This window comes from Trachurus japonicus, chromosome 15 (genome assembly GCF_045865225.1).
Source record: "Trachurus japonicus isolate A0001 chromosome 15, Traja_1.0".
Classification (NCBI taxonomy): Eukaryota; Metazoa; Chordata; class Actinopteri; order Carangiformes; family Carangidae; genus Trachurus; species Trachurus japonicus.
Window position 1 is genome coordinate 21647062 of NC_140921.1, and position 25460 is coordinate 21672521.

Consider the following 25460-nt stretch of genomic DNA (forward strand, 5'->3'; position numbering starts at 1 on the left):
CACACAGAGTGCGTGTGAAAAATGTTTCCATCTCTAAAGAGATAAAGAGAGAATAAAGAGCCCCACCCAGTGGCCAAACCTCACACTGCACAAGGAATAAACCAACGGTGGTCGTCAAGGAGCCTACTCAAATGGATGAATTCACGCAATAAAATGAATATACAACTTATTCTTAATGAGGTAACACAGAGACTGATGTACAAAAAAATACCCCCACCCCCCTCAAAAGTTTATTTTATCATCCATGCATATAGAGAGATATAGTGTGATATTGTGGGTGGGGGGTCGGGTTGGGGTGGTATATACATATTCCTCTGGTGAAGTGAACATAATTAATGGTACTGGCTCAGTTCATTTAACAGGACATCAACAACAAACAGTGATTAAACTAAACACCTAAACACAACCTATAACACCCTTTGTTATCATATCACAGAATTTATTTATTTAATTATTACAGGTACACTTTTTACATTCAAAAACAATAGGGTGCCATATAAACTAAATATTACTCACTCAGTCACACACCAAACACATACACAAAGACAAACCCTCTCACTCAAACAAACACAATATTATGGGGCTGAATTATTCTCCTGAGTAAAGTGATACATAAAAATCAGTAAAAGCATAAACAAACAGAACAACGATCTCTCCATGTGTCTTCAGCATGTTGAATCCTGGTGGTTGTTCACAGGACCACACACACACTGAATAATATCCAACACGTCCTTCACTTTTACATATAAAAATTAAATATCCAATAACTCTGGGTGGAGTGGACATGCGTGGATCACCGCAGGCGTCGAGGTACGGGAGGTGCTATGGCTGTTTGTCTGTGAGCAGGTCTTTGAGGAAGTGCACGGGTAGGACACGATATGTAGCGCTCATTTAGCATCTTCTCCGGCACTCTGCAACACACACACAAACACACAATGCCGTAAAGTCAGCCACTGATGCAGAAAATATACAGTAAAGACTGGGTGTAACCTCAGACTTGTGATAAAAACAAAAAGGTAAAGAAAAAGGCAGCAGCAATAACATATAAACATAGATTGAAATTAATATATCAAACAATATACTTAACCATTTATTTACTACAGAAATTACAGCTTGACCACCTTCACCTTCAACCTTCACTTGGTAAGAGATTAGTCACTGGCTAAACAAGTATATAAATTGGTTGCTATATAGTCAGAAATGTTGTTTCTGTTTCTACAAACTAAACTTTCCTTTCTTGTTTGGACAAATTTCAAATTTGTACAGATATCAATATCCATCCATCCATCCATTCTCTTAATAAGTCTAAATTATGATCTATACATTTAAATGTGTGATAAGCAGAGAAAGGCAGCTTTACTACAGCTATAATATAATTAGTAAAAGAAAAAGAAAAGCTCAGGTCTTGGTCAGTGCTCCTGTTAAGATAGTTAGCTTCAGTAGGATTTAAGATTTAAGATTTACTTTTTAGCTACAGCTTCAGTTAGGTGTAAGGGGAAATGAACTGAATGCACAAGATGTCCACTATCAAAAACGTTTCTCATTACCAAATACAGACAAAAGCTGCTAACTCCAACTTTCACATGATACTGTAGTTCCTCCCACTGATTACCACAACCCACACTTACTGTAGTTTGGCTCTCAGTTTTGTTTTGAAGTAAGTCAAAATGTAAAATACTGTTTTAGCAGAAGTTATGATTTTCAGTTTTAACTCACATGTTCACACAAAGTGTCTCAGCAGACATTAAACACACTTTGTGCGCAAAGCTAACACTTCTTGGTACAGTTTCACACAGAATGAAACCCACACGGAAAGACTTCACCACACTGTTAGCAGCTTTAAACATTCATGCAGTGGAGAAGGGTGGGCTTGTTTAAGTTTTCTGTTATTATCACACTTGAATGTATCTAGGAAATGTCTTTTAGTACATACAACTTATGACAATATTGTGAGCTGCTTTCTGAACCATATTTTCCTGTTCCTCCTGTGTCTACTTGGTAAGTAAACACCTGCCACAGAGACAGAATTAGCTTGTAGTTATAATGAATAAAGAAACAGTTCACAAAGATAATATTAAATCAGAACAAATATAGATCCAGTGTACAGTACACACCCATATGTAAAGTGCAATACAATATAATGATATGACATGTTCCCAGCTGAACAAGGTACAGTAAGGCTGCACCAGAGTTTATTTATCTACAGTAGCAGAGTTTGTACATGCAGTGCTTTTTTTCTTCTTCTTTTTTAGAGATGAGACTTCTATCATTTATAGTTATCAGACTGTTGTTACAAGAATTGATCAAAGCCACTCAGAACAAACCCCTTTTTAAGTCACCTAGTCTTTGGCTTTTATTTTTAAATGTTCTCAGTACGGTACACTGACAGCTTCATCACTTTCTGACTTTGGCTTCCTCCCAAAAGTGCAGCTGTGAATTACTGGTGGGTGAACATTTCCTCTTTCTCCACCTACTGTCTCTCACAACGCCGCCTGTAGATTCTTCATCACTCAGTTTGTCTCCGTCATGCAACAATAATCTCTTATCTACATCTCTGCTATATTTACTGTTATCTATGCTGCAGTTCATTAAAACACACACACATACACACACTCTTTGCATCATACAATGAACGTAATTGCTGCACTGTAGTTTTTAGTTATGTAATTGTATTGCATCACATTCCCTCAAGAGTCAGATCAGAGGCTCCAGACTGACCTTTCTGGGATCCGTGGAGGAATCCTAGGTGGAGGAATGTTGGGTGGAGGAACGTCGGGTGCGCCGTTAGACGGCCGTGGAGGTCGCGGTGGAGGAGGGAGACTCTCTACTGCGTCCTTGAAAAAACAAAACAAAAAAAATTACATATGTCATTACCACAGCTATAAAAGTGGGAGGAAAAAAACTAAAAAATGGGAATTGGGAGGAGCCATATTGAAACTGACTTCCACCTGACACCTACAGTTTGAAGTACAGAAACAATGGAGTGGATCCACAGGAATATAAACCAATACTTTCTTGATAATTGCTTAATAATTTAAGCAAAACTAATATCTATTATTCATTTTATTTTTTTATTTTAATTATTTATAAGCACATAATAAATACAAGTACTAGTATGACTCTCCTGAATGAGCTGATGATATTTATAACAGATTTTAATGGTGAAGATGATAAATTACGCCAAAAAGTGTTATATCACTACATTTATGTTGTGTTATATGTTGTCAGTTGGGTAACACTTTATAATAAGTACACACTATTAAGCATTAGTTAAGCATTAATAAATACTGAATTCTTCATAACGCATAAATGCTCATTAGTATGTAGTTTATAAATACAGTTAGTGCTTATCAATGAGGAGTAAAACATTTTTAACTGTGTTTATAAACTACATACTAATGAGTATTCATGTGTTATAAATGATGAATTCAGTATTTAATGCTTAACTAATGCTAACTAAAGTGTTACCGTATAGTGATGTAGTAGTAGTAGTAATAGTTGATTTTACTACCCTCTTCTGATCTACATAGGGTCTGTGTGATATGAGAGGGAGTTTAGTGTTCGAACGGAGGTCTACAGGAAAACTTATCACAGTTCTGATTACACTCTGACAAGTTACTTCTGAGAAACTATTGAGCAACGTGAGCCAAGATTCAAAGATTTCAGCAGAGAGGAAAGCATGGGTCCTGTGGTTTGAGTCTTTTGCCAGTGCAACTCTAATGCACAGGTAGACCTGAACATACACAGGATCTGAAAAGCTGAAGTAGCCTGTGTCCAGTCCACTGTATAAAACTGAACTTTAGAGTTTCAGTTTACTTCTCTGCTGCATGTAACAAGTGCAGAATAAAAGGTCGGACAGGTTCTGCCCGGTACTGCAGTTTCTGATGCAGAAGGTGGCAGGTCCATGTGTAGCCTTGTTGCCAAAAGCACTGAAGATGAAAATGCTTCTGTTGTTAATTAGGACTTACCTCAAACTCAGGTTCAGTCCCGCTGCTGAAACTAAGAGCGCTGTGTGTACTGAGTCTGTTGCTTTCAGTGCCTGCCGTAAAGAACAAACAGGTTAATGTGGCAAGAAGACACGTGATTTCTTGTGCTTGTGGTGAATTATGCTGTAAGAGCACTTCAACAAAAATATCTTTTCGGGTCCCACAGCACGATTAGGCTGAACAACACATGTCAACATGTCTGCACGAGGCATTAGAGTGAGATTAAACAGAGGAGAAGCCTGCAAAGAACACACAGACTAAAGTCCTGAGGATGTTAATATTAATTCCTCAAAACCTAACAACATGTAAACACATCTGAAACCACTGTTTGTCCTAAATATTTTTATTCTCTTCTAAGCAAGCTTGTGTGAAAAATAAGGTACAAAGCTGAGGGATTGAAAGTGACAGTTCCCGCTCACATGCAAACAACCAAAAATTCATATTTTATGTTCATTTGACAGTTCATTTTTGCCAGTGCTACTGTACAAGCCAACTCGCAAAATAAACATTAATGATGTAGTGAAAAAAACTTAAACAAACAATATAACTTAAACAAACTTTGACTGTTAGGGGTTAATCTATTTGCTAAATCTCTGATGAGATCTAGAAGAAGCCCCATTCATCAAACTCTACTTTGACTGTGGGAAATTCCTGTTTCTTCTGGTAAACAAGTGTGTGAGTGTGTTTTTTTTTTTAGCTAAACTGTTAAGGAGGAAGTATTTCAGACACATTTTAATATTTCAGGCTGGTTTTCTCTGGGCAAAGCATTGAAGCAGTTTTGCCCACATAAGGAAATCTCTTGTGTAATTCTGTCTTTGAATAGCTGAGTGTGTGCATGACTTTAATTTGAGACAATGTTGAGAATAAACAAGTATGAATCTCCTCAAGACCAAATACCAAGAGCTCCCTGAGCGATTTGTTTTCCCCTTTCCTTCTCCAATTTGATCTCATTTGGTTTATAGAGGCAGTGTTAACTGACTGAAATACACAACAGAAATGGACACTGTCATAACAGAAGTTGAGACATTATCAAGGTCAGAGGGTGCAACTTTTTTTTTTTTTTTAAATAGCTTTACAGTATGTGGGTGTGGGTGGGTGATTAATAGGAAATCCATGAGCAAAAGGCCAACTCTCTCAGATATATGTGACTGATGGCACATCACGTACTGTGAGGAAACACTGGGCAATCTGGTTGGTGGAAATAATGGCATTCACAGACGGAACAACAATGTCTCTGTCCGGCAGCAAACCTCAATCTGCTGCCATCTGATTTATTTATTTATTTTTTTAAAAGCTTTAACTTTTTGTGTTATTGGAAAGTTACAAGAAAAAGATATAATGTCCCACAGGTAATGAGTTGGCCACCATTTATTATGACTATTAAGTGAGGGGAAATGTAATCCTGACAAATATCCCTCCAGCTGGTACACGGAAAAAGTCACATCCTTCAGTCGAGTCCACTCTAATCACCACTTTAGTCTATCTAGTTTTAAATGATTCCTCTGGATTTAACTTCCAGTTTTTTCTACCTCCCACTGCAGCGGTGTCCACAGGGGAAACAGCACCAACAATGACAACACATGGCCAACGCTACTCAAGTTACAACAACTCAGAAGTTGAGTTTACGACCAGTTCCACGTCTGCCTGCTTCTAGTATCACCACTGCCTCAATACTAACACCTGAGTATTACCTTTCTCCCCTGAATCGTTTTTTTTGTCACTTTCTTCTAACCTCAACCTGAAAGCGATGCACAGAAAAGACTGATCAGTTTGCCTGAGCATGGTTGTACTGTAGTAGTCCGCGCTCACACAAACCAGTAACACACACAGCATATAGCATCACTGTACTGTAATCCTAGTTATATTTAACAGTTTTGCAAACCATTTTTACATGAGTCATGTGCAGACAGGAAGTGACATAGCAAGCAGTTGTGGGTCAGACATTAAATCATCGACAGAAAGGGTAGTGACTGAAAAGTTGTACTGGTCCCTCTGTTCAGCCACAGTTCTGACACCTGTGTTGGAGAAAAGGAATAAAAGAAAGAAAGAAATAAAGCATCAGGACTCACTTGATGTACTGGAGGTGCTCCCTGTCTTCCAGCTGCCTCTCTGGATCACCTGGGCCACAGGAGGGGGCGGGGCCATCACTCTGGGTGACGGCTCGTACACAGCGCACTCTAACGTCATAGTGGAGCCCCAGTATAAGTTCCTCTGCATTGGGGCACTTATCTCATATTCTAGGAAGGGATGGACGACATCAAATATTAGCATTTTTGAAATCAACAGGATGTGATTAAATGCTCATAAATAAATCATTTTATCACAGTAAGACATGTTTATCATCAGCATGTCTCCTGGAGACGCACAAGTTTCAAATAAATATTCAAATGATGAGTCAAATTATTCTACCGAGATCCTTTCCTGTCTTCTCTCTCTCTTTGTGACGCCTGGTGATGCTGTCTCGTAATTTCTTCAGATTTTCCTGCAGGAAAAAAAACAGCACGTCACATCAGATGTATTCATTCACCATGTAATAAACCAAAAATTTAAGTTATGTAAGTTCCTGTAATTGACCTATACCTGCTGATAGCGTATGGAACTTGACCTCCGTTCATGGTCAAACTGCCAGGCCTTGAACTCCTGGACGGCCTCATCCACAGTAATCTCCCCCACTTTCACTCTCTCCTGCAGAGATATGAGCTGCCTCTGCCCAGGGGTCTTCATCCCAGCATAGGGGTCATGGACAGGTGTTGGTGCCTCCACCACAGGCCGAGCTGGAGGAGAGAAAAACATGTCAAACTTAGTGAAATCCTCCACAATCCATTGTTCCGTACCAAGTGAAAACATAAAAAACCTTTTTGGGAGCGGTTAATACAAAACCTTCAAGATGTACACCCAGTTTTATAGGGAAAGCAGATGCAGAGGAAGAACTAAGTTCACTGGTTGAGTCAAACTAACTGATTAAAAAACACTGATGAAGGAAGGACGTTAATATGTAGACTTCACAGAATAATCTCAGGACATGAATAAAACATGTTGGAACACAAAAATAATTTTAAAACCGGTCACTTTGGCACCGTGGAAGCCAGTCATGGCATCATAAGAGCAGGACAACATGTCAATTTCATTTTAACATAACCCTAAAAATGGAAGTACCCAGAATCTTTATTTCAACCATAGAAACTCTGCAGAGGAACTATTTTATCTTTGTTATGGTAAATGGTTGCATGGTTTTTATGTCCTGTCCTGTTTTTATGTTGTGTGAATCTGGCCTCTATTGATTGTTTCAGGAAGATCATAATAGTCAAACTTCACCAATAAGTGGCTATTAATCCACCGCCTCCTTCTATTTCCCTCTGTCAGGAGACTCTGTAGAACCATCATCCGCTGACATGATTTATTTATTTATTTATTTTGGCACTTCAGCAAGGTTTCACCCTCTCAGCCAGCAGAGGAAGAGGAAGATTCACCCCACACCCCACATATTGTCATTTGTTCTCTGATAAATTCCTTAAAATTCAAGTTGCCTGCCCCTGACCTGCGCTGCATCATGTACACTGTGATTAAGTTAATTTGACTGCTACTTTAGACTTAGGGATCAGCTAATTCACTGTAGAGGGTTTGTAAGAGCATGAAGATGATATTAGAGACTCATAAAACATTTCTACTGACAACAAACATCTTGTCAAGGCAGAGAAGGTACAACATTTATAATGGCTTTATCCCATTTAAGTGAGCCAGTTCCCAGGTTCTGGCACTGGGCAGATGCTTTCACTGTCGTGACTATACCACTGGCACAGTTGTCTGTGTTGTCCCTGACTGCACTTCTTCTGCTGTGACAAGTGAAAATGCTTTTCTCTCAGAGACTAGGCTAAAAATGCCTCAACGCACAATTAGCTCTAACCTCTTTATTCGACCTGCTTGATGTGCATGCATGTATATGACAGCAATAATAGCACAAAGGAAGCATTGGTCATGTATGGGTAATTTGACAAGAGTCATGTTTTAAAGGTTGATGCTATGCATAGTGATGACTGTTATCACACACTGGTGAATAAGCATACCTAAATATCAAGAGATAATGTCAAATAAGACTGTGAAGCTACTGTCCTCAATCACTTGCTTTTCAATATGATAAAGTTATAGGCAGGCTAAATCCAAAAATATTTGGTTCATGCATTCACACAGACTACAGTAGATTATTAGCAAGATTCATTTTTACCTGCAGGATATCCCATGTCCATCATTTTACTCTGGGATGTATCTTTATCTGAAAATACTGTCAAAAACATCAAGTTATCTATTTTTGCCAGGAGTTTTATGAAAAAGAAAAAAAACATGTGTGAAGAAAATATTTTAGGTAAAATAAAAAGAAATTGCAGAATACCTCTAGAAATGTAGGTCATTGGCCTTTCAGACTCAGACTCAACCTCAGATCTGGGGATAGGGGCCGGTGGACGGTTAATAATCACTGGGTCGTAGCTAGTGTTCGGATCCACAGTATCATAGATGTCCTCTGGACAGATGTTGTATGGATCCTCTTCTTCTTCAATTTGATCTAAGTCATTCTGATCGTTCCTTTCCTCTTCTTCATTTCTGTGGTACCTATCGTTGTCCAGGACTACATTGTCGTGAGGTTTTGCTAGAGGATAAAGCATAATCACATATTATTACTGTAATACACTTTACATACACAGTGTTTCAGTTTAAGGTGATTCATTTTGAAGTTGTTCAGATGTCTACCTTGGAAAAACCTCCGAAGCATGGCCTCCTCAGGGTTCTCATCCACTGCACTCATCGCCTCATCTGATAAAACACCACAGTGGTCATCAGTAAAATCCTAACCACCACCATCATTGTTAAATCCAATACATTAAATCATATGAACTAATCTTACATAGGTCCTCTTCACAATCAGGGTCGATCCCCAGCATGGACTCATAGATGTCCTCTGAACAACCTGAGAACTTCATCATGATATCTTCAGATGTAGCCGACATGCGTTCATACACCTCGGCAGTCTCCTCTGTGCTGACAGTGTCGATGTGAGACTTGAGCATGTCGGCTGTCTCCTAGATTTGTTTGAACAGGAAACAAACAATGAGTCATGTGTTCCCAAGAGGGATGCAAATATTGCATGTGGCACCTCAAGATTTTACTGCACATCCTGATGCCATGTGGTACGACACACATCATCAGAGAAATACAGTACTTTGAGTTGAGATACAGAGGCTCGTAACCCCACAGGCTTGACATGGTGACATCAGTGGACATCAGTGTTGGTAGAACAAAAGGAGGGTGCACAGCCTCACTGCCAGAGGAAAATATCCAACACTTTGTAGGTTACCACAAAATAAAATAAGAAAAGGTTTTTATCAGTTGACTTACAACAAATTCATCAATGAACTGTCTTAGATCAGAGAAGCCACTCTTCTCTGCCAGCGTGTTTGGGTAGTCTCCGTATTTATTCATTACACTGTAAGCCTGTAGGGCTCCGGGACACTTTAGGAGAATGGTAGTCAGCTTCTTCAGTCCGTATTTAGCAGCAAAGTGGAGCAGCGTGGGAAGCTCCTCATTACGCTGATCTGTACGAAGCATGAAAAGCAATCAGATACAAATATTCAAATGACTGTATGTTGATCCTGACCCTCTTAAAAGATGCTTTTACTTTCTGTAATTTTATTGTAAAAGGTCAAACAGGCACTAATGCTGTTCTTGTAATACATCTGCAATCAGAAATCAGACTGAACTCACATGCTGCCATATTTTCTTCTTCAATTTGCTTGATTCCAAACAGCTGAAGACTGGTTGCAGGCATCTTCTCTTTTAACGACTCAGACAGCATGCTGTCCACCGATTCTGTTGCATTGGATGACAAGTTGAAGGCCTGGAAGTAAAAAAAAAAGAAAAAGTCACACAATTAGAGAAGCTGTGGCTAAACAAGCAAAAACAGCCAACAATGCAACAACACACTCATCATGTCTCACCTGGCAGATGAAGTTAACAGGATCGGTAGCATTCTCAAGACACCGACTGACTTCACTCATATTGGTATAGTAGGTAACAGGTGTCAAGCTGAAGGAGTCATGGTCAGTATGCATGGTGAGTGACACCACTCCAGCAGGCATGTCTACATGAGAACAAGAAAAATACAGAAACGCTTTCAATATCTTGCACTCAGCTAACAGTTCAGGTAACAGTTGAAAGTCACATGACCCTCTGGAGATACTTGCCAGGTGCAGTAACACTGATAGTGTATTCATTCTCCACAGTGCCTGGGACCCGTTTTGAAGCTCTTCCTCCAGATGAAAACTCCACCTCTGGTACCGACTCACTGTCTACTTTCTGAGTGAGAATGATAAACAGTGTCTCCTGCTCCTTTAACAGAGAAGTAAAACAGAATTAACATAGTTTCTTGGTAATTATTTATTTTTGTTTCACTCAACAACAGTGACACAATGCAAATCCTAAATATATTGGTGTCTTTATTAAATTAAGAAAAAGCGTAAATTAATGTTAAATAACAAACTTATGACACAGAGTATCTACTTGGATGCAGCTCTGTTCTCGCTAAAATTTACTTTGATGTAATTCCTTCAGCCTTACCCCACAGAGAACTCTGTTTGGTTGAACGGTGAGGCAGGTGAGAGTGTGCGGAGGTGTGCTAATTTCCTGCCTTGCTGAAGTCTCCGTGGGCACAGGCACCTCTTCAATCTGTGGGACAGTTTCTTCCTGCTCTTGTGGCACCACTTCCTCTATTGTATCAATGGTGGGATTTTCATCTAGGGCTGGTAAGATGTACACGTCGTTCAGATCTTCAGCTTCTGCTCGTTTACCTATGCATACAAAGGCAAGGACATGATTATCAGAAAATGAACTGCTTTGATGGGCACTTATCATTCTACAAAGACTACAGATGTTTTTGTTTACCCTAAAAGGTGAGAGTCTCGGTTCGTGCACAAAACAAACCCCCTGGTTTTACTTCTGAAGATACTTTGGTTTCATTTGCTTAAAGTAGAAGTATCCAACTCTGAAACCACCTCCCACACCGCAGCAGAGACACGATTTCACTGGTATTTTTCAAAACATTTAAGAATCCACTGTTTATTCCCCGTTCTATCTCTCACATCCCTTTATGATTCTGATTAATGAGAATGTTGCCTCTGTAAAGGGCAAAAAGTCTATTTTTATGTCAAATCTTTACCATATACACCTTTAAAACTGTCAAAATGTCTATTGTCTCTTGTATTATGGATGAATTGACCTTATAATCAGTTATACTATAATAATAACTATAATATAATCTCAAAGCTGATTATCAAATGGCTGTTATATATTTAAAGACACACATAAGTGTGAAGTGTGAGGTGAAATGTTGCATACTGTCAGCGATGGAATCCAAAATGGTGGAGACATAGACAGCGGGCTCGTCATCAGCGCTGATTTGTCTCCAGCTCTGCCAGTCTTCAAAAATCTCTCTGGGTACGTCATCCTCTGAGATGCCGCACAGTAGCACTACCACCCTGTGTGGTGGGTAAAGGAGTCTATGCATTGCTCCATGCAGTTCAGGCTCATAGAGGATGTCCAGAAACGCTGTTGTGAGGAGCACCACGATGCATTTGCTACTGTGGAAGTTGTCAAAGTTGTACCCGTGGAGCTGATCGGCCGGGCCGACCGTGTACAGCAAGATCGACCTTTTGCGGAATTTTTTGCTACTTTTCAAGATCTGCTGCAGATACGTGGCCCACTCCTGCGCCTCGGCCGTGTGCAGGATTAACAGCTCATGTCCTGAGAGGGATTTGGAAAACAGAACATATTACAGTATGATTAGTATGTACAGTACATGCATTCAAACTGTGTCATGACCACCTTACCAAAGTATATACTGGAAAATATTAGTAATTAGTTCCTCTTAAACCTCACTGATCCAGCCTCGGCATGAGACATGAATCACAATCTTGTAATCAGCTCGAACATTACGCTAATGATTCGACACTGGCCATATTATGTGTTGGTTTCCATGTTGCAGCAGGTAGTGTTTGTCGTGGAAATGCTCCACAACATACCAGCTGTCCGGCTGTGGAATGTCAAGGTGACTGTGGTTAGAGAATCAATGTCTGATTTGTTTGATATTTCAGCGCAGAGTCAACAAGGTGTTGGGCAAACATTGCACTGTGTCAACACTGGTCAGAGTAATTTTGTTTGACTCATTACAGTGTTTAATCAGGTCAAGTTCACCTCTGTACACGCTAACTGGGAAAGAAATCCAACACGAATATTCACCTTCATCACAGTTCCCACTGACGGCAGGCAGGCCGGAGAGACTTGCCATCTGTTTGTTAATGAACCACTAACATAACTGACTTAAATTTAGACATGTGGTAAATCATAATATAAGTGACCTATTAATATAATGGCACAGGAAAGCTAAGATGCTTGCTTCCTCTTTTTTTTTTAAATACAGTATATAAGCTCAGTAAAGATCGGTGAGTGAAAGTTCTGTTTAAAATCAGCTCAACTGAAGAAATGCATCATATTTAAAAAGAAATAAAACATTATTAAAAGGCTGTTCATGCTGCTGACCAACAGCGAAAAGCAGCTTTTAAGTAAATATATACGTATCTCCTGGCTATGCACATACATGAAACTAACTTGAACGTTACGGAAACTAGGTCGTACTCACCTGATTGAATACTTGAGACAGGTTCCTCCATAGTTGTGAAGACTCAAAAGTTCCCAAAATCACCTCAGATGGAGCATCGTTCGCCGAAATTTTTTAGTTTCTCGTGTTTGCTGCAACTTCTCTCCTCCTCAACTGAAACTACATTAGCTGTCATCAGCTATAGCCTTTTTGCTCAGTTGTATTAATAGCAACACTTAGTTTCCTGATTCTGGTGACACGGCCCCACTTCCTGAAACAGTTGAAGAAGTGAGAAAATGCACCAGTGTGTCGTGTCAGAGAGTGTGCAACCAGCCCTCTGGTGTTTTCATTTGTTGATTGTTCAGGACAAAAAAAATACATGAAATAAACCAAATGACAAAGTCATGGGGGCGTTCTTGATACGGTGCTGGCACAGAAAACTGATTAACATCATGAGCCTCGTTTTAGTGTTGGAAATAGTTTTGATTCTTTTGCTCTCTGTTCTCAAAAATGCTCTACACGCACACACACACACACACACACACACACATAGAGACACACAAATCCATGCATACGCCAATTCACCTGTTGTTTGAGTCACACGCTTCTTCCGTTTTTTCACTTCCTTAACAAGGTGTTTCACAGTGAGTGCGATACTGTATCACAAAAACCTCAATACAGCAACACAATGGTGTTGTTGTCTGAACATGAAACTTTATTATCTCAGAAATGTAAACTATAGGCAGATGTAGCTGATGTATGCATACCCTGTTTATGGGTCACTGTTAAGTTGAATATAAAACAACCATGATGACTTCATAGAATGTGAAACGTATTAATAAACTGCTTCACTTAACTTTAATGAGTGTGTTTTTAGCCCCAAGTTCTTTCATTATTATTAATATTCATTATCACTTCAGTGCTGAAAAACTGTCACATCTGTTCATGTGTAACCTTTCACTTTCGGTCAGTATGTCAGTGACGATACACAAACTAATTCTTTGGTAGAGCAAGCGAACGACTGCATGAATGAGTCAAAGAACTGAATGAATCATCTGTATGTTGTAATTTTTTCTTGGTATGTGAACTTCTAGATTCCTCAAAAACTTTTCCGCTACTCTAACACATACACAAACTCAGCGTGAGGCACCACACTCGAATCTCCACTAGAGGGCAGCAGACAATCAGCCACACTGACGGACAACACAGGTCAGGTCAGCACGCTTTACTGGTCACTGTGCAACCAGAGGAAACCAGTCACTACAGTACAAGCCAAGGCAAACTGTACTGTACAGATGAGGAATCCAGTGACTGTGTGTGTGTGCAGGTGAGACAAGAAGATACTTAAGCATTAATGTTAACATGGGTGTTATTAAAATGCACTTTTTGGCTGGAAGGACAACAACATACTGCAGTTGAACTAATTACAGGGAGTTGGTTTGTGCATCTTAACTTGGCAAGAAAACTACTGGAGAAAAAAAAAAACATGACCAGAGAAAACACCACCAGGCCACATCAACAGAGGAAAACTGTTTGGACTTCTGCAGACCAGAGGGATGACGGCGCTCTTCTGAAAAACACACTGACCTACTGTATGATCTGTGGTAATGTGGATGTAGCCTGTCTTGCTTTGGAGAGATTGAATTATGTAGCGATGAAGTCTTTATATAGAACTTTTGGATTCAGCATGGCAGCGTCTAAGCACCCTCTACTTTTCTATATAGTACGATATGTTTACTGTATGTCTTTTTATGTGTGTTTATGCCTTATATGGTGCTCTCTCTGAGATCTCGCAGTGGATCGAAATCTAAATCAACCGACTGAGGGCTCAGTCAAAAATGTGAGCAGGGTTGCGGCCACAAACTACAGAGGAGCTGGAGAGCTTAAACCCATTTTCACGCATACTTATGCTGCTCGCAAAAAGTGTCGAAGGCTACGTTTGAGGTACATTTTCCTGGCATGGCTTAGGCCCACTGCACCAATTAGACGGTGAGGTAAACGCCAATATACACAAAGCAATCATGAGTGATCACGGCCGTTGTACGAGGAATTGATGAGCCTGATGGCGGCCCGGCGCGGCTCTCACAGAGGTTTCTGTGGCAGCATCTGCAACAACTGTTTCCACTGCCATCAATACAAACCATCACACGTTGGGAGAATTACCTCCACAACCCTCCAGACACTTGTGTAACCAAAGCCAAAAAAGGTTTACAACTTTTTGTCGGGGGTTTCGGTTGATTTTGGCAAGAACGCGTAGGTTTTGCACGGCCTTCGGTCTTCATTTTCTCTAATCATAGTTAGAGAATCACAAGACAAGAGTTTATTCACTTGTCTAACCGTGAATTTCAGCCACAAAATCAATTTGCACAGCCCTGCTTTTCTCCAATAATACAATTAGTTTTGTTTCTGCTCTGACCTCTTTCTTCAATGTGGACCTTTTAATGGCCGCAGCAAAAGTTCACTCTCTGCCTTCTGAAACTGCCTGTGAAGAGCAGGGTGATCCATGACCCGCCTTTAAGTACAATTTCCTGTAGAAAAAGAATCCCCTAATTTCTTCTAACTCTGCCATTAGCTACCATAAGCATGACCGGCCCGTTACCTTTTGTTTGGGCTCCCTTGAAACCACTATCTATTAGGTGGCTCAAATCAAATCCCTGCAGCCTGAGTTTAATAAGAGAATATTTTTGCTCCTATATTTTAACCTTGTTATCCAATATCCTGTCTTTTTAGTCCTCAGTGTGTTTTCAGCACACAGAGCCACTCTGCTGCAGAGTGTGCGTCAGTTCACAGCAGAGATCTGACATCCTGCCTCTCGGAGCACAAAAGTTCACGCACAGACCAACAGCACTGTGATAGTCTGCTGCACTGGCACAAGATTAGTCAACGTTACATACGGAAACTTTAACATTTTACTACAGTATACTGACTGACCAGACCCGTATTTGTAGTTTTATTCTACCTGAGCAGATGTTCCCTGGGCTGCTTAATATGGGACTCAACATGAGGTTATTTAACTACTGTTGAGGTATTCTTTCTTTTAAATGCATATTTAATGTTTTTTATAATTATTTAAAAACCTTTGCAAAAATTATTTTGAAAGTTAACTCATCGTTACTCAGAGTCACAAAATCTCTTTTGTAGCAGACAGACATGTGATTACTGTAATGGGAACTACATTCGTCCACATAATGTGCCTCCAGGTGAAAACTTTCTAATTTCGCAAAGCTAATTTTTAAGGAAATGGAAGAAACGCAGCCGTATTTTAAAACTGATGGCAATGGCCTCTTTTTTCTTCTTTTTTTTGCAGCGTTGAGCTCCTGAAATTTGCTCAATTCATAGTGAAATGTGTAATTTTACAATGTCGAAAAAAGATGAAAAAAACTAAAGCAAAACATCAAAACTGTAGTTACTTAAGTGAAGCACTTTAAGGTGGGAGGCTTTATTGGTGGTGGAGCAGAGTACTGTACATCTAACATCGCCGACGTATCGGTCATGTTACCGTCTCATTTACTGTACTTCCCCATCCCAGGAAAGCTCTATCTCATATCTGCACTGCCTCTGAGGCTGTTTTTGGAGACTTTTAAAGCAGAGGAAACTAGAAACAAAGCGCAGTCCGAGGACATGGAGTGCAATCTTGAAATGGAAAACTGAAATGGGGAAAGGGTCTCTAGCTGAAATGTTATTTGGATGATAGCCTGCATAAGAAAGGAACTGTGTTTGGTTTCTCATTGAGAGTCACCAGCAGGGCTCATTGTGATAAGAAAATAAGTCTAATGTTACCTGATCTGGTATAATGTGGACCAATTACCACTCCATTGCACTTCATTACAGGACTGTAATAGGGCCGGGGGTCAGTGCTTGAGATGGAGTGGCAGAGGAAAATTGAGTCGTCATTGATAATATGATAAAAACTGACAGTGAGAGGCCCCTCCAACAAATTATTGAAATTTACAGTTGATAGGGAAACACTATAACCTCATTTGGTAAGCAGCTGGCAAGCAGTTGTACAAAGCAGGTCCTCTAACACAATGAAAGGCTTATGGAGAGAGGGAAATCCAAAACTATCACAGAATAGTTTTAGACTCCTGCTCATTGGCTCCTGGCAGTCAGTGTGCATGTATTCTGTTTTTAGAAATATCTTACAACAAATGACTCCGGTGGATGGTATTTTTCTCTGGAGCAGGTGGATGGTGGAGACACGGTACGAACCCTCATTATGTGTAGCAATAATAATACGCTGACACATAAAATTTGCTTGAACAAACAAATGAAGACTGACTAACGTTATTTTCATTCCCAGTGTCTCTCCGGGGTAGAACAGAGAAGTGCAGAGGCTAACAAAATATAAAATCTCACCCTTTCTGGAAACCACTGTGCTGCTAGGAAAAAGGCTATGGCAACCATTTGTTTGCCTCAGTTAAAGTGCCTCCATTTGAGGCCCCTTGAATAAATAAATCAAATAAACTACCGTCAGACATACATTTTCAATCCATCAAGGTAATCAGATTCTGTTTACCTGAATGGGAACTATTCTAAAATGTTATTAAAAACTTAAATGGAGTTTAGGCGTGGAATAACTAGGCAGAGGAAATGATGAGCAAACAGCAGGATAAGATTCCAATTACTATTAAACAAGCATTGCATTGACTAGTAAAGAGGAAAATAGCTTTGACATTTTCCACTGCCGGAGCTCCCACCTGACAGGCTTTGTCGTGTGAGAGCTCGGCAAATTCAATTCATGGGCTTTTAGACATGAGGTAGTCAAAGCATGCTCCTGACATATTGCTTTAAAGGCCCATTTCAATTATTCCACCTGTGGTCAACATTTCTGTGTGTGGTTCAAGGACGGATACTTATTGTGTGATAATTGATTATATTTATAAGCAATGAATCTTTCCTTTCCCGATGAAACAACTCAGATAAATACAAATAGATATACAGAAAAGATTTTAAAAATTTACATTTTATCGTGCATTGAAAACTGAACCAAATACAAGGTAAATATGGCAATATGTGTTGGAAATGTGTGCGCCTCAGCTTAGCATAATTTTCATGAAGCATCTACAATATGTCCTGGGATTAGGAATTCAACAAGGCCATAAAGTCATTACCTTGCACTGAAGGAAATATAATTTATGAACCATTTAGAAGACCAGTTAAGTTTATCTCACATATCTAAATAGGCAGTATATTGAATGCATGCTTCATTGATCAAAACTGTTGTGGAACAACTTATCAAGCAACCATCTTTAACTACTATTTAAAGATCGTTTTGCTTTCATCTACAGTCTTCACTCAGCTGAAATCACTTCGACATGATAAGACAGTCAATTTGGATGTCAGCTTTGGCTACAGTAATCATGCTGGCCACTAGATAAGTGTGACTTTATTTATTTATATTGAGCCCTGTGCGTGTCTAGTTGAAGATAATAGTTTCATTTTCCACGAGAAAGTTTGCCAGCTACCCTCATTGTGGAGTAAATGTGACAGATTTCTGCTTCATTAGGATTCATCGGGCTGACAAAGATGGATTCATGAGATGAATCAACAATAGCAAAGCAATATGTCGGATTCCATGAATCTCTTTACTTTCCTAGTGCTGGCTAAAGAGACGTGCTTTAAAGCTTGAGATTTACAATCACAGGTGACAACTGGAGACTTAAGATGAATGCTTGTATGCTCTAAGGAAAAACGACAACACATCAAAATGAACCACAGAGGAAGCACATGTGCTTGTATTCTGTCTTCACAGTAAACAAAAAGAAAAGTGGTGGTACTGGTATACTGAAGTAGTCATTCATCTGGTGGATAACAGAACGTGTCCAAATAGTTTTCATGGTAATTTAATTATATGTGTGTTTATATATCTGTGTGTATGTATATTTGTTACTATTCATATCTATTACGAGCGTCTTTAGAGTCAACTTAAATAAGCTTTTACATCTTTTAATCAATTCTGATGTAGCAGACATTAGACTGAATATTTGCTACTTTGTAATAATCAGAAACATGTGTCAAATCATATTCTCCATTTAGTTTTTATGTGTTTTCTACTTTACTGTGTCATTTGCAATTTATGGCAGCAAGCTATGAAATTCAAAAGACACATAAAGAGCATAACTGCAGCTGCCTTGCAGTCGGATGTAGTTGGTGATGTGACGTTAAGTACTAGCTGCAAACTGATTTCTTGAGTTACTTGCTAACAACAGATGTAGGAGCACCTGACAGTCTTTGTTTAGGTCTGGGGGTAAGACCACTGTGCAGCGCTGCTTCAGCTTGTCCTCGGCTACATTTGACATCTCGAAGCATGATGTTACCAGTGTTTCCAAAAGTTATCTCTGGCTTCTGAGAGACCATCGGTGACAGACTCCCATTGTTCCGCATGTCGGCGTGATGCCAGGAGGGATTGTTTGTCCAAGTTAGCAGCAGTACCACAGAGAAGTGGAGCAAAGGGTCACTTATCCTGCTGCTTCATTACATATGACAGAGGTTAAAGCAGTGTTTAAGGATTAAGGAATATTTAATGGCATTGCTGCTTTAGCTGCGAGCAACGGAGGGTGACGGGAACGACAAGACCGAGTCAGGGATGTTCGACAGAAAAGGTCATGAACCGTGTGAAATAATAGAACTATTGGGCATCATTAGATTTATATCCAAGCAAAACTAGACGCACATTAATTACAGCAGGAGCAGATCTAAAGATGACACTGACTCCAATTTATTTATTACAACATGCTACAGTATAGTCTGGTATTTATCCTTTCAGAGGGTTCCTTCACAGTCCCAACGTGAACAGCACATAAATGGATCCGTGTGGAACATTTCATTGCGCTTTTTAAAATTTTTCACCAAACCTGCTCCAACAGGGACTTTTATGACGGTTTTCTGGAAAGTCACCTGAGGGGTTCATAAAGTGCAGTAAAGTACTGAATATGGAGGAACTGTGAAAGGAGGCTTCCAAGACGATTTAATGTTTAAAATTAAAGGCCACACTTACAAAGATATTGTATTACAGAGCTTGTTATTACCAGCACTGTCGGTGGAGCATGAGGATTTTGCACTTCCACAAAGAGGCACAAGAGGTCAGAGCTCCACTGCGAATGCTATGAAATACCTTGGCATCTGATCCAGAGCTAGCGTATGCCAGACATGCACTATTCATCGTTATCATTAAGGCCAATGCCTGAAAGATGTCTGTTGAAATAAGTTTGCTTAAAACATCATTACAAATCCAATTAATAGTGTCATTAAACTAGATAGAAAAGAATGACAACATTGTGTAATCTGAAATTCTTTTGTATTACAGAAAGCCTAGAGCTGCAGACCAGGTAGCAATCTAAATTATCAGTGATGTGAGGCTTTACTGAGGAAGGTACTGCTACAAGTTTTACTGACTGGCAAGAGCTGCGCTGTTTTGTTATGTTTATTGTAATTATCAGACTGATTGAAATTAAAAAAAACAATTATAAAAAGAGAGTTTTTAATATGATTAGCTGGGGAGTATGTCCATATTCTTTACCATAGTAATTCTACTGCATGTATTTTTAAAATCTGATACAAACATTGCATTTTAAAATTTTAGGATGTTGATCTTTATCAATGTCATTTTTAATGAAAACCTTTGTCTGCAGTCCATGACGTGTCCTGTGTATGTGACCAGGTCCATCTGTAACAGTCCACTTCCAGCACACTAAGATAACATAGCGTCATTCATGCCATGAGAGGATAAGCAGCGCCAAACTAACAGGCTTAATGAAATTTACCAGCAGATCAGTCAAATCAATCTTGTTTGTAAAAGGCTCTTGTTAGTGTTTCTCTAGGTGGAGTTCAGTAAAATGAAGATACTGACTTACAGTTCAACACCTCTGCTAAACACAGAGTTTAATGTACAAGCATTTAGCTAATATACTGATAAATTTTGGATGAAAATCAGTGGTGATATTTTGTTGTATGCAGTTTTTAGTTAATTTACTTTATATGTCTTTATATTGTATATGGCAGCAAATTGCTGTAATTGTGTCTTTGTTAGAAAAAAAGAAAAATAATGTAAACATAATAAAACAATTACCTGTCAGTAAGCTGGTCAGAGAATGAGACCTCGTCTGTGTCCTCAGTCTTGTCAAAGTTGGTATTTAACACTGGAGAAATGCTCAGGTTGAACAGGAGACTGTAAGAAAGAAAATGTAGAATTATTATTTAATTAGAAAAGGCTAATTCTTCATTTGTCTTTTTTGCGTTAGCCATGTTTTATGTAGCTAATTTATGGTAGCCCTAAGGAGAACGTAATAATAAATTGTTCTTTTATATATGTTTTAAGTAACAGCACATGACTTAACTGAAAAGCACCAAATTTGAATTAAAATTAAAAAAACAAATACATCTGTGTATGTGAAGTTACAAAGAAAAAACAAAGCAAACATGTAAGCTAGTCTGAGAAAGTGTTGAGCCAAATCATTAATTGCAGTTCTTGTATCAGGAAAACTTAAACCAAAATCAAACAAACAACACTAAGCTAATTGAAGCTAGTTAAGCAGGTTTTTGTATGGCCGACCAAAACACATATTTCTTTAATGAGCATCTAGAGCTGCTTCAGTCTGAAAACACAAGCTTGTAAGCTAATAGACGTTAGCCAGATCAACTCAACAGATCTGATTTATTTATACTGAAAAGTTTGATAATTCTATCATGTTAGCACACAAATGATTTTGCTGAAATCAGTTATACATATACCATTTTGTAAGCTAATTTCTTATTATTGAATCATTATGCTGTTTATTATGCTGTATCAGTATTTATGTTGTACATTGACTTGCTTCTCCATCATGCCAGCTAGCCCTCCATCATTTTTAAAACAGCTTTCACGCAAATAATATGGGTCCAAAGGAGAACATGAATACCAGTGTCCCATTAAAGCTTATCTGTTGGCTCGTTTTGCCGTCAGAAAATGTCCTCCATCTGACACGCCATTCCCATTTTCTCCTCCATCACTGACGACATTGACACTGAGAGGATTACAAGGTAAATCAATAAACATCACCGGCTTCATGAATGAACACAAGTCTCAGTGAACTGATACCTTCAGCGGGTTAGGTCTATTTACCTGTGATACCAATCCACAGTGGGATCTCGAGGGCCCGTTCTCTATAGTTAAGATTAGATGTCACCATGCCTAACAATAAGAAGACACCTCACTGCTCTGCAGCACAAATCCACATTGTGTTGGTCAATCGTCAGCTCCATGGTAAAGCAGAGGAGACATACAGCAAGTATGAGACTACCAGCACATTCATGTCAATGTTATCTAACACATCCTTTCTGTTTTTATCCATAACCTGCTCAGTATCTTTACATGTTTAACGTTAAGACTGGTCATGCTACCCTATAAAATGAACGTCAGATATTCTTTACTTCCTGCAACTTTAGCAACTTCATATTTCCATTTTCAGTTGGAAAAGAGATCTCTAACTTTCAGCAAATGGCATGGGACAAGAGGAGGCAAGACTGCCGACCAGACAGACGAGCGTTCCACTCTCCAGCTCTTAACAAGCATAGTAATACATCAGTCAAAAGCAATAATTTTACTATTAATGAAATTCCAATTTGCCTTCAGTGCATTTCACGTTGACATTTTCCACATTGCAACAGTGCTTTGATAAAGTTTTTAAAATGCAAAAACGCATCTAAGAGGCTAAAGACCAGCCCGGGTGTCAGCGTGCCTGGCAGAGGACTATGGTACTTAATTTTTATCGCCATGTGCCCGGGGCAATGGAAGCCTGAATGTTAACATTGGCTCCATTTTCATTATCATCATATGATTATGGATTTTACTGCATTTAGCTGATAATACAACTAGGAGCTCACCTTAAAAGAAGTTGCTCGAAGGTTTCATTTCTGCCCAAATGAAATTTTCATTTGACAAACAAGTATAATTAGGCTGCACTTCTTGTTCAGTGTCAGTCTGTTTTCTGATTGAACTTAGACCAATTTGCTGCCACTAAATGAGTTTGAATAATTTCCATTCTGAATGTCTTGGGGACATTAGCTTTAGGAGTGCTAAGTGGCAGCATGCTTTTTGAAGTTGCTGATTATTTGATGCCACCCCTGTCTACCTATACATTTTCAGCTTACTTCAAAGTTAACAAGGAAAAAAAAAAACTCCACATAGCCTACCTTGGAGTACAATGAGAATTTGAAAGTGTTTTTGGCCAGGTCTGGGAGGCAAAGCGAAAATTACTTTAATAAGTGTGTAATACACTTCGTTAGCTTCAATGCTCTTTGCTTCTTCACTTTATTTCTTTCATGTGGCCACTTTTATTGTACTGAATGAGTGGATTTGTTTCTGCTGAAACTGTACACCTAATAACTAATATTGCAGTATCAGTTTCATTAAACCGCTAATTATAAATTAATACATTATGAATTATGAGACCTGCTACAGCTGACTCTCATACTGCCGTTCTGTTATTAATAGTAATGTGACACAGTGGTGTTTACTATCTATCAGGGAACAGAGAGGAAGTGGTGAGGCTGGTCACTGACTGGTAGGCAGTTCTACCATAGCCCTGATCCACATGAAGTGTTTATTTTCCATAACACAATAAGCATAAATATATTAGGAGACAAAATTGTTGCAGATTACCTACTATTAATAGCTCTGTAAGCCTCTGCAGCCACAAGATGAGAAACAGCAGACCACTGTGAATGGCAGGGAAAAGTGGGGTTATTTGTATATTTCCCCCTAATGGATTTGGTAGATAACCTAAAATCTGAGTAACAGCTATTTCAGTAGGGGTAATCCAGTCATCCTCACAAATAAATAAATAAAGTAAACACCAATGTGGAGCGAAATTGAACGAGAGAAATGGAGTGAATAAAATTGGTGAAGGCAAAAGAAAGAGAGGATCACAAATAAAGCTCAATGTGGGATTGATGAGAGGAAATGGGGATTTTGACAATGTGATTAAGTAATGGTCTTAAAAATATGGAAGCAATGGCAAAACGAGAATAATTTACTCGAGTGTAAGAGCACTGCATGTCAATGAAGGGCGGCATTACATTTCATTATCATAAATAAGGAAAACCAAACTGTGGCTTAGTTATGAGGAGTTTACAAACTGGTGAGCCAAATACACGACCCCAGATCCTCCAACGCAGCTCTAAACGTTTCCCCTGCACTTTCTTTTCTTGGCCGAGTTCGAAGGATTTTGGTCAGTCGCACTGAATAGTTTCACAATAACAAACATTTAAACATATGAAATCACTTTTGGGTTAATTAAATGTGTAGTCATGAATCAAGACTGAGAAGAGTTTTTTTCAAAACATGAAAAAAATCCCTCTCCCCTCGTTAAATAATCAAATCTATTTTTGTTTTTCACAGTAATCAAACCTGCCAAGAAACTCAGAAACACACATCACACTCCACTAAATAACAGGGCTACACACAGAGCAATGGAGGTCTACAGTGCAGAGGACTATTGAGCTAACATGACAAAGGGCTCAGAGACCACTACAGTGGAGATAATGCCGTGGGATCGACTCCAAAAGACAGAAATGCTGTGGATCCAACAGGGTTACAGCACATCTGTAATTCATTTGCATTGCACTGGTTTTTCCAAGGAATGAAACTAACCCTCCTAACTTGTATAACAAGCTGACAACACGCTCCTCACATCAATAACTCAATGAAAACATTAGGCTAGAAAAATGTCTTCAATCCAATCAATTTGTAAAACAAAGCCAGTAATGAATAAACAGTGTTTCAACATCAAAATTATGTTTTTTTCCAAATTGGACTGTGAATTATAACATCAGTGTAGTTTTGATTGTGTTGGACGTTGCACGCAGCTAGGGGCTGAAAAACACTGGAAATGTTCATTTTTATGTTTTTCATTGAGGTTTCATACTTTGCTGTTTGTTTGTAAATTCAAGAGTTGGAGAGAAAAAAAAACTGAAGAGCAGTGCTTGTTGGTATTTACCTGGTTTGTGTTGTTTCTTGTTGACATTACCATTTGCATATTTGTCCTAATAGCACCAATCTCACTGACTTAATGGCAAAATAAGTCACTGATAATGTAAAAGCACTTGGTATAATAATCTGAAAACATGCCCCAAATAGTGACATATTATTAAAGGGACATTTCTTTTGCTCTTAATGTGGCAACACGCCTTGGTTTGTCAGGAATAATATACAACAATATTGTGGCTCTGAGGCAGCATACAATTATCATTAATTATTAATTAATTCTGTGTCACAAAGCTGTGAAAAACACTTCCTAACACTACAGAACCTGAGAGCACAGAATTTTAATTGACATGGTGAAATTTTATGCATGACTCTATGTCTCGTACAGTCCTATGCCAGAAAGTGTTGACTTCTGCTGCTTTTACAACTGCCACAGTAATTACCAAGAGCCTCGGTGCATTGTGGAGACAGGCTGCCGTGAGTCCTTCTACCTGGGTTTGAGACGTTTTGAGACGACTGGGTGCCATGTGGAAATAAAAAAACTGACGGTGCCATCTCTGACACCAAATCACAGAAGTGAATTACAAATTCAGTGAATACTTAAACTCCTATGAAGTACAACCCGGTGGTTTCACGTTTTCTTTTTGGTGTTTCAGTTCATGCTCTGATTTGGTGACTTGTTCCATATTGTAAGCCAAGGTGGCTCTGCCCACAGCTTGAAATACCCTCAAATAATGTTTAGAGCTCCTCTGGGCGAAGGCGGTGTGCAGGTGGGAGATTATTCTTAACAATGCTTCCACAGCAATGAACTGCAATAATAACATGTGCTTCTGAATGTAAACAATTTATGTACTGTACAAATACTATATTC

General features: G+C 39.0%; 1 protein-coding gene across 1 annotated transcript; it reads right to left on the bottom strand.

Moving 5' to 3' along the window:
• Window positions 1–142: 142 nt before the first annotated feature.
• pik3ap1 (phosphoinositide-3-kinase adaptor protein 1) lies at window positions 143–12799 on the bottom strand. The gene is made up of 17 exons (XM_085800464.1): window positions 12670–12799; window positions 11370–11774; window positions 10593–10822; window positions 10220–10364; window positions 9974–10116; window positions 9741–9873; window positions 9375–9571; window positions 8884–9058; window positions 8730–8792; window positions 8374–8628; window positions 8209–8265; window positions 6567–6760; window positions 6396–6468; window positions 6056–6223; window positions 3969–4039; window positions 2719–2834; window positions 143–911 (listed from the first exon to the last, which is right to left on the bottom strand). Exons 1-17 carry the CDS (start codon window positions 12698–12700, stop codon window positions 794–796), a joined length of 2574 nt encoding a protein of 857 aa, XP_085656590.1. The 5' UTR covers window positions 12701–12799; the 3' UTR covers window positions 143–793.
• Window positions 12800–25460: the final 12661 nt, after the last annotated feature.